Here is a 10,336-nt window from a genome sequence, read left to right on the forward strand (position 1 = left end):
AAGTTATGAGCATTGTAATTACATTTCCAATTTGCACATTTTGGACATTAACTCTTGCTGAGGTATTTCCTATAGTTTACAGATGTAGGTTCAATTCCTTAACTACAAGATCAGTGGGACTTAAGGACTTTTCATTTGCTGCACACCGTACCAGCACTAGATCAGTGCAGAATTGTGTTCAACAACAATGGAACAGTCATTTATGGAGGTAAACACACTTTTTTTTTTTTTTTTTTTTTTTTTTTAAAGTTTTCTTGGCTGCGATTTCATGCTGTATGTGGACATGTTTCCTTCTGAAACAAGAAGTCAAAGTGACACTTGACACAATAGCTTTTGAAATGCACCATACTGCCAAATCTAAACATACCTGACATTAGGCCTAAGGCCAATTTATGCTGACAACCCAGTCCTCGCAGATAGCGTCGCAGACAGTGTCTGCGTAGCCCCCCCACCTTCGCAGACACTCTGTGCGCACCTCCCAAAAATTGTGACCACCGCAGAAGCCTCGCAGACAGCGTCGCAGACAAGAGGGCTCTGATTGGTCCAGTCTACATCCGCTGTACACGCACTTCCACTTCCCTACTTTCCCGGTTTGGTTTGTTTTCACGACCGGCATTTTTAAAAACACGAGCGAAGATGGAGCAGCACGAAGAGCGGTTGATTGAGGAAGTGCGTACATCTATACGACTCTAGTTCTAGTCCTTATAAAAAAAAAAAAGTTCTAGTCATTATAGTAACCGGAGGATAAACACTCCACGAACCACACCCACCAACTACTCCTAGCGACTTTGCGCCCCCTTGCGTTGTGCCGGTGAATAACATCGCGCACCCCCGCTCAACGATAAATTACAACTGTCTGCGAAAAGCTATCTGCGAAAGCCTTGTCGCAAGAGTATGCAGAGGCCTTTAGTGAGCTAACTAAATATAGAGAATAGGGAAGAAAGGTTCTCTCCAAATTTTAACTTGCTGCTGGAGGAGCCCTGATGGTGTATAAAGATGGAATCATGTTTTTGCTGTGTCTGACGAAGCAACATGCAGTACCAGTCAAAAGTTTGGACACACCTACTCATTGAGGTTTTTTTTTTTCTGTATTTTGACTGTTTTCTACATTGTAGAACAATATTGAAGACATCAAAACTATTCAATAATGTATGGAATCATATGGCAAACAGTGTTAAACAAAATGTTTTCATATTTTAGATTCTTCAAAGTATCCACTGTTTACCTTAATGCCAAAAGTGTGCAAAGCTATTATCTTAACCAGCTTCATGATGTAGTCACCTGCAGTGCTTTTCAATTAACAGGTGCGCTTTGTCAAATGTTAATTAGTGGAATTTATTGCCTTCTTAATACGTTCGAGATAATCAAATGGCACATAATAATAAAAATACAGTAAATGGCCCTATTCGACAACTGTAGTAATCCATATTATGTCAAGAACCGCTCAGTTAAGTAAAGAGAAACGACGGTCCATCATTAATCACCATCACCAATAAAACTAAAGAAAAGCCATTGAATAAGTTGTGTCCAAACTTTTGACCGGTGCTGTATTCCAGCATTGAAGAGCCCCAAGTTGGTAAAATGATTCTGAGAAGTGCATGCCACATAACCACAACTTCGAGCTCTTCAACCAAGTGATGGTTAGAAAAATGAATAGTGTGCAGGAAGATGTAGAGCCAAAAACACACTGATGGACCATGTTTACTGTTAACAAGCTACTTCCTTATAGCAAGACCTGCTGCTGGGGTGGGACATGTCTGGTTCTAGAAAGCATTTAACTGGAAGATCATGAAGTTATGGGTATTTATGTATCAATTTAAAAAAAATAAAATTAAATTAAAATGAGAACATCGCTGTATAAAGACTGGTGTCCATAACAATAAGGGACGGGGACCAAAAAAAATTCTGAAACAGTAATCTTGATTGGCACTTTGCTAAGTGCCAAGATATTCATTTATTTTCTCTAAATACGAATTAAGCTAGTTGTCTTGTCATATTACTGACCAAATGCTATCTCTTAGCCATGCTTCAGGCTGATGATGAGGATGAAATGATGGAGCAGCAGATGAAGAGTCCCTTTGGTTCCTCCTTTAGGACCTTTGATGCTACTGACTACAAACCGATAGGTGCAGCCTTTTATCCCATTACTGGATAAACACTTGGCCCTCTCCTTCCCATTTTCTCTGTTACTTTTATTAGTTTTAAATGTACTAGGCACTAGGACTAGGCTTCATATGTCATTTCAGTATTTATATATGTAATCATTTAAAGGCAAAATGGCATCAGCATATATTTACTGAAGTTTATAAACCACAGTAAATGAAGAGGGAATTTTTTTCAGAGGTATTTCTTATTATTCAGTTATCCAGTATCTTTCCCACATTTAGATTTGGAGTTTTACGGCTGTAATTTAAAACATCCTATTATAGAGATTTTGGTAATTTAAGAATATCGGTATGCATTTTCTTACTGTAATTTGTTTTCCCTGTCAGCCACCATTGATGTGAAGAGGAACATTTTTGACCTGTGTACAGACACAAAAGACTGTTACCTGGCAGTCATTGAAGTAAGTTGTGCTGCTGTTATTAGTGGATTTCTGAAAACATTAGGGTTTTTTTTTTTGGGGGGGGGGGTGCTTTGTTTTGTTGTAATACTAAGGTTTGTGTTGTAATGCATTTCTCCACATCAGAATCAAGACTCAATAAATATGGACACAGTATGTCGACTTTATGAAGTTGGCCGACAGAGATTGGCTGAGGAAGAAGAGGATGAGGAGGATCAGGTGAACAAATCTTGGTGTAGTTTTCCAAGGCTATGCAATATTTTTATTTACATTGTAGGCAACACTAAGACATTTTGGGTAGAAGTTGAAGCTGAAATGGCACATGCTATTTTCATTTTTATGAATGAAGTTACCTGATATTGCTCTCGACATACTTGGGTTACATTTACCCTGTTCTCACATGCTAAAAACCAGTGGTTGGGATTTTTTTTTTTTCTTAAAAATTATTATTGCTATTCTGCTATAATGGTGTCGTGTGGGAATGGGAGCAAAATGGTAAAGTCAAAACATTAATCTGTCCTCTGGCGACCTAGGAACATTAACGGTAGTCTTTTGCCACAGCCCCAATGGGAATTGGAACCACTGGATTAATGTATTGTGACTGGTCGTGATGTAAATGATGCAGTCATACTGTGAAGAAACTACTGAGAAAAGGAAGTTAAAAGCAAAGAAAATATCGGCTGATATGGCTGGTGCTTTGTAGCCTAACATGATTGGTTTATTCAACATGTGTGATTACATTAAGAATACATAGCGATCGTACATGGGCTGATTATTGTCTTGAAAATTGAATATAGGATACAAGGCTTTAATGATGTATCATTAGGGCATGCTTGAGTTTTGATATTTCCCTATCTCCTCCTCACGGGAGTCACACATGCTTAATATATGTGCTTATTGTTTTATACATAAGCGACAGTATTCTAAGATTATAGAAATTTGGGTATATGCTATTTGGAGTGTGTATCAGCATTGGCTAAGAGCAGGTGGTGAGAGCATCACGAATGGCCTTTTATATGTACTGTATTGCACCTGCTAGTTGCAAGCTGCTCTGTCTCTATACAAAGGGCCAGGTGCTTTTAGAGAGGAGATAGTGTCTTGCAAAAGTAAGACACTATCCCCCCCCCCTTTGGTGTTTGTCCTGTTTTGTCGCATTACAAGCTGGAATTAAAATGGATTTTTGGAAGGTTAGCACCATTTGATTTACACAACATGCCTACCACTTTAAAGGTGCAAACTGTTTTATTGTGACACAAACAATGAAGATGAAAAAACAGAGATCTGGAGCGTGCATAGGTATTCACCCCCTTTCGTATGAAACCCCTAAATAAGAGCTGGTCCAACCAATTCACTTCATAAGTCACATGATTAAGATCCACCTGTGCGCAATCAGTGTCACATGATCGGTCGCATGATGTCTGTATAAATCAACCTGTTCTGGAAGGACCCTGACTCTGCAACACCACTAAACAAGCAACATGAAAACCAAGGAGCCTCCAAACAGGTTAGAAACAAAGTTTTGGAGAAGTATAGATCAGGGTTGGGTTATGAAAAAATATCCCAAACTTTGAATATCCCACAGAGCACCATTAAATTCATTATAGCAAAATGGAAAGAATATGGCACCACTACAAACCTGACAAGAGAAGGCCGCCCACCAAAACTCACAGACCGGGCAAGGAGGGCATTAATCAGAGATGCAACAAAAACACCAAAGATATCACTGAAGGAGCTGCAAAGATCCACGGTGGAGATGGGAGTATCTGTCATTAGGACCACTTTATGCCATACACTCCACAGAGCAGGGCTTTATGGAAGAGTGGCCAGAAAAAAGTCATTGCTTAACACTCTACCCCTTAAAGCAGTTGCTACAGCCACCCTTGTATATGTATATACTGTTCACCCTTAGAACATATTTGCAAGAAAAAAAAGTCTAAAGACAAGGTTTTAGACAAGGCGTCATATGTCGTCATTATGGGATATACACGGGGTCGTCATTAAGGGGTAAAGAGTTAAGAAAACAAGTTCGGAGTTTGCCCAACAGCATGTAGCAGACTCCCCAAATACATGGAAGAAGATTCTCTGGTCAAATGACACTAAAATTGATCTTTTTGGCCATCATGAGAAATGCCGTGTGTGGCACAAACCCAACACCCTGAGAACACCATTCCTACAGTGAAACATGGTGGTGGCAGCATCATGCTGTGGGGATGTTTTCATCTGCAGGGACAAGAAAGCTGGTCAGGACTGAAGGAAAGATGGATGGCACTAAATACAGGGCAGTTCTGGAGGAAAACCTGTTTGAGTCGGCCAGAGGTTTGAGACTGGGACGAAGGTTCACATTCCAGCAGGACAATGACCCTAAACATACTGCTAAAGCTACACTGGGGTGGTTTAAAGGGAAACATTTAAATGTCTTGCAATGGCCTAATCAAAGCCCAGACCTCAATCCAATTGAGAATCTGTGGTGTAACTTGAAGATTTCTGTACACCAGGGGTCTTCAATCCTATCCACAAAGGGCCAGTGTGGCTGCAGGCTTTCATTCCAACCAAGCAGGAGCTACACCTGATTTCACTTGTTTAATCATTTCACCCTCGTCTCCAGTCAACAATCAAGTGAGCCTCCAATTTGGCTGTAATGAAAGCCTGCAGCTACACCGGCCCTTTGCGGATAGGATTGAAGACCCCTGCTGTACACCAACGCAACCCATCTAACTTGAAGGAGTTGTGAGCTGTTTTGCCTTGAGGAATGGGCAAAAATCCCAGTGGTTAGATGTGCTCAGGTAATAGAGACATACCCCAAGAGCCAAGAGACTTGCAGCTGTAATTGCAGCAAAAGGTGGCTCTACGAAGTATTGACTTGTGGGGGGTACCTATGCACACTCCTGATTTTCTGTCTTTTCATCTGAATTATTGTTTGTCTCACAATAAAGCAACAATTTTCACCTTTAAAGTGGTCGGCATGTTGTGTAAATCAAACGGTGCTAACCCCCAAAAAATCCATTTTAATTCCAGCTTGTAATGCGACGAAACAAGACAAATGCAAAGGGTTGCTGATGAATTTTACAGGGGGGTCATGGCAAACTATTGATATTAAACAAAAAAACACAAAAAAAACTCCTGATTTGGCTGGATTCACTCAGACTTGTATGTAATGTAATTTGATTGGTCTCTGCTCTTTCAGGAGGATGAAGATCAGGAGGATGAGGATGATGACGACTCGGATGACGACATGGACGATATTGACACAGACCCCCTGATGGCTGAGCTGGAGAATGAGAATAATGGAGAGGAAGAGGAGGAGGAAGATGGTGAGCAGGATTTTTCCCCATCTGATGATGAAGTGGCTCGTCTCCTGGAGGAAGAGGGTGAAGACGATGACGACGATGATGACGATGACGATGATGATGACGAAGACGAGGAGGATGATTCTGAGGACAATGAGGGAGATGTAGAGCTAGTGATGGATAATAGTGAGTTAATGTTTTTATGAATTTGGCACTAATATGCAGAATACCTGTTTGTTCCTTTCATTCTTGACACTCCTTATCCCTTATCTAGTGCTCTTACTCTTCCCTTCTCTGCTCTCATATTCCAGCAGATAGCTCTGATAACTCAGACCTGGAAGATGACATCATCCTTTCCTTGAATGAGTGAGCATTGAGGATTCAGAGAAAAGAGGAAGCACAATCTCATTCATACTTCAGAGGTGAACACCACTGAGAGAGAAAAGATGACATCTCAGATATGTTGTCAAAGCAGGAAGAAAAACATGTGACTGCTTAAATCAAGGACTCTGATACTGATGAGTCTCTCTCTCTCCTTGTGTACTAGACTGAAGGGCTCTTTAAAAATGCTGATATTACTGGAATTGGGTTTCCTTGATGAAGCAATTGTGATGGTTTATAAATAAAAATTTAAACAAATTATTTTTCATGGGGGGTTGTTGCGAAAGTCCCTGTTTTTGAAAGAATCGCTTTTTAAAGATCAAAAGTAAACGCTCATTTTAAGATGAAGTGTATTAGCCACTTGTTTCTTTTAATGGGTTTAACCACAGAAAAGAGCTCGTGGTGTTTGTTAAAATGGTCTAAAATGTCTTTTGAGGGTCCACTGAACCCTTACTGGGTGCTATGTGGAGTTTGTGTGTGCGCTCAATTTGTTATATTTGTTTGTTTGTGCCAGGCATTTTGTTCCCAGTATATTTGTTTAGTCACACACAGGTACCATTGCCTTTCTGCCAGTCTTACATTGTTTTCATTCACGTTTACTCAGATTAAAAGAAATTATAAAAGAAGACCTTTTATGAGTGATGTCTATTTGCATAGTTTGGTATGGGTACAATTTGGAATTTTTGTGATAAAACAGAATCAACCCAAGTGCCATTTGCACCAGTTTTCCTATACCAGCATTTCATTGCATTTGTTTCTTTTGGTCATAATTTCTGCAGTTTTATTTTAGGTGATACCTTCCTAAATGTATAGAGCCATTGTACAGTATGTATCAAAGTATTTTTACTATAAACACTTAAAATGACCCAGCTTTGTGATGTTTGTATCATGAATCATAAATAAAGCCTTTATGTTAATTTTTGTCCTCTGGAAATTATGAAAGGGGAAAATTATATAGTGGTGCTTGAAGGTTCACAAACTTTTTTTTTTTTTAAGAAACTTTTTTTTTTTAAATTTATGCATAAATACAGTGCCTTGCAAAAGTGTTCATCCCCCTTGGTGTTTGTCCTGTTTAATTTCAGCTTGTAATGCAACAAAAATGGATTTGGGGAGTTTAGCACCATTTTGATTTACACAACATGCCTACCACTTTAAAGGTGCACAATTTTATTATTGTTTATTTTTAAATTGAGACAAAAGCAATAAATTAAGATGAAAAAACAAATCTGGAGTGTGCGGGGGAAGTCAATACGTTATAGAGCCACCTTTTGCTTCAATTACAGCTGCAAGTCTCTTGCAGTATGTCTCTATTAGCTTAGCATATCTAACCACTGGGATTTTTGCCCATTCCTCAAGCTAAAACTGCTCCAACTCCAAGTTAGATGGGTTGTGTTGGTGTACAGCAATCTTCAAGTTACGCCACAGATTCTCAATTGGATTGAAGTCTGGGCTTTGATTAGGCCATTGCAAGACATTTACATGTTTCCCTTTAAACCACTCCAGTGTAGCTTTAGCAGCACGTTTTGGGTCCTTGTCTAGCTTGAATGTGAACCTTCGTCCCAGTCTCAAACCTCTGGCTGACTCAAATAGGTTTTCCTCCAGAATTGGCCTGTATTTAGTGCCATCCATCTTTCCTTCAGTCCTGACCAGCTTTCCTGTCCCTGCAGATGAAAAACATCCCCACGGCATGATGCTGCCACCACCATGTTTCACTGTTGGGATGGTGTTCTCAGGGTGTTGGGTTTGCACCACACATGGATTAGATTTTGGTCATGATGCTCAAAAAGTTTGATTTTTGTCTCATTTGACCAGGGAATCTTCCATGTGTTTGGGGAGTCTGCCACATGCTGTTAGACAAACTCCAAACATGAATTTAATTTTTTTTAAAGCAGTAACTTTTTTTCTGGCCAGTCTTCCATAAAGCCCCACTCTGTGGAGTGTATGGCTTAAAGTGGTCCTATGGAATAGTGGTCCTCCCTTTCATATGAAAGGGAGTGAATACTTTTGTACACTCCAGATTTCTGTTTTTTCATCTTATTGTATCACTATAAAAAAGTGCACCTTTTAAAGTGGTAGGCATGTGTAAATCAAATGGTGCTAACCCCCCAAAAAATCCATTTAAATTCCAGCTTGTAATGCAACAAAACAGGACAAACACCAAGGGGGATGAATACTTTTGCAAGGCACTGTATGTGGCTGATAAGTGGTGTCTCAGACCACCTCCTCTGTTTAGTGATGGTTGTTCCAGGTTGATGAAGATGGCTTCTTTTACTCATCTTTCAAACCACTGGTTTTCTCTGGCTAGAATGTGTACATTGCAGTCTTGAAATGAGTGTCCTTTGTTATTGAGATGAAGATAAGCTGCAGAGTCCCGGCCTGAGGAACTGGCTCTCCTGTGTTGAGCCATGCGCTTGTGAAGCGGTTGTTTCGTTTCCCCAATGTACAGCTCTATGCATTCCTCACTGCACTGAATTGCATACACTACGTTGTCCTGTTTGTGTCTGGGTATTCTGTCGTTAGAGTGGACCAATTTCTACCTCATCATTTTTTCCCATGTAGCACATGATCGGCCTTGGGGCGCGACTGCCTTAGAGATTGAAAACTAGTCCATCAGCCACTGGAAGTCCCATTTCTCCATCATAGTTCTGAGGACCTGACATTTCTCTAGTTTAAACACCACCTTGACTTTATGCTGTTGGTATCTCTTGTTGGGCAGGATCTTTTTTTGGATGGCGTCATTGCTCATTTTGCATAGGTGGCCTATATATTTCAAATGTTGTACTTGGGGGGCGGCACGGTGGTGTTAGTGGTTAGCGCTGTCGCCTCACAGCAAGAAGGTCCTGGGTTCGAGCCCCGGAGCCGGCGAGGGCCTTTCTGTGCGGAGTTTGCATGTTCTCCCCGTGTCCGCGTGGGTTTCCTCCGGGTGCTCCGGTTTCCCCCACAGTCCAAAGACATGCAGGTTAGGTTAACTGGTGACTCTAAATTGACTGTAGGTGTGAATGTGAGTGTGAATGGTTGTCTGTGTCTATGTGTTGGCCCTGTGATGACCTGGCGACTTGTCCAGGGTGTACCCCGCCTTTCGCCCGTAGTCAGCTGGGATAGGCTCCAGCTTGCCTGCGACCCTGTAGAAGGATAAAGCGGCTAGAGAGAATGAATGAATGAATGAATGTTGTACTTGGCAAAAGTCTGAAATTGACTGACTGTTATTGGATCATTTCATGCAACCAGGCATTAGGTATTTTATAGGCCCAATCACGTTTCCCCTCTACTGAGGTTTTTGGCTCGTTTCCCACCTTGTGTTTTCTAGATGGTGGTGGTACATTCTTGGAGGCAAATCCACCTGCAACCATTTTCCTTAGAAAATTGTTCCAAACCACCTCAATCTTGTTCAGTTCCACCTTGGTAAGATGACATGTCTGCACACTATAAAGTAAGTGTGGATGGGCACAGGCTGTCGGGATTTTCATTTGAGTGTTAAGATAAATCTCACGATCTGTGAGGATGTGCTTCAATTCAGTCCATTTCTCAAACACTGAGGAGATTCTGAGGTGTAGGAAGTCAGATGACTCATTGTTGGTGTTAGAGATCAGGTGGCCCAAGTATTTGAACTTTCTCACATTTCTTTACTGCCATGCCATTAATCGAAAGCAAGCTTCCCTTCTCCTTAACACTTTCTTTCTTAACATTAAATGCCATAGTTTCAGTTTTCTTATAGGACATTTGTAGGCCAAATCTCGTGAAGGTGTTGTCATATATTTTGAGAACCTTTCTCAGCTCATCCAGATTTTCAGAGAATACCACAATGTCATCTGTGTACATCAACTCTGACACCTTTATTACACCATGCGACACATCAGGGCGGAGGCTACAAGCTGACACTTAGGATAACATACTCTATGCGTGCTCCAGTATCAGGAAACAGCTGGGATATTTCATGTTTGGCACAACGCATGACAAAGTCCATAAGTGTTAGAGACTGGGACGTTCCAGTGCACCTTGTCGACATCAGACAAATGTACCGAAATACCGTCCAGTATTCTTAATGTAGGCCTTTGTGCCTGTATACAAAGCCTTAAGGATAGAAATAAGCTTTGAGCAGTGGAGG

The 10,336-nt window shown here is 40.8% G+C and overlaps 1 protein-coding gene across 3 annotated transcripts in view; it reads left to right on the forward strand.

The window, feature by feature from the left end:
- Positions 1–7,131, forward strand: part of LOC132893011 (DDB1- and CUL4-associated factor 1) — a 111,273-nt gene extending 104,142 nt beyond the window's left edge. For 2 of the 3 annotated variants that reach the window (XM_060931700.1, XM_060931699.1), the window contains 6 exons: positions 115–208; positions 2,022–2,126; positions 2,493–2,566; positions 2,690–2,782; positions 5,748–6,036; positions 6,162–7,131. In XM_060931700.1, the coding sequence (XP_060787683.1) occupies positions 115–208; positions 2,022–2,126; positions 2,493–2,566; positions 2,690–2,782; positions 5,748–6,036; positions 6,162–6,220 (714 nt within the window). In that variant the 3' untranslated portion in view covers positions 6,221–7,131. The remainder of the gene's footprint in view (positions 1–114; positions 209–2,021; positions 2,127–2,492; positions 2,567–2,689; positions 2,783–5,747; positions 6,037–6,161) is intronic. The other variant, XM_060931701.1, reaches the window with a different exon arrangement.
- Positions 7,132–10,336: the final 3,205 nt, after the last annotated feature.

This window comes from Neoarius graeffei, chromosome 10 (genome assembly GCF_027579695.1).
Source record: "Neoarius graeffei isolate fNeoGra1 chromosome 10, fNeoGra1.pri, whole genome shotgun sequence".
Lineage (NCBI taxonomy): Eukaryota > Metazoa > Chordata > Actinopteri > Siluriformes > Ariidae > Neoarius > Neoarius graeffei.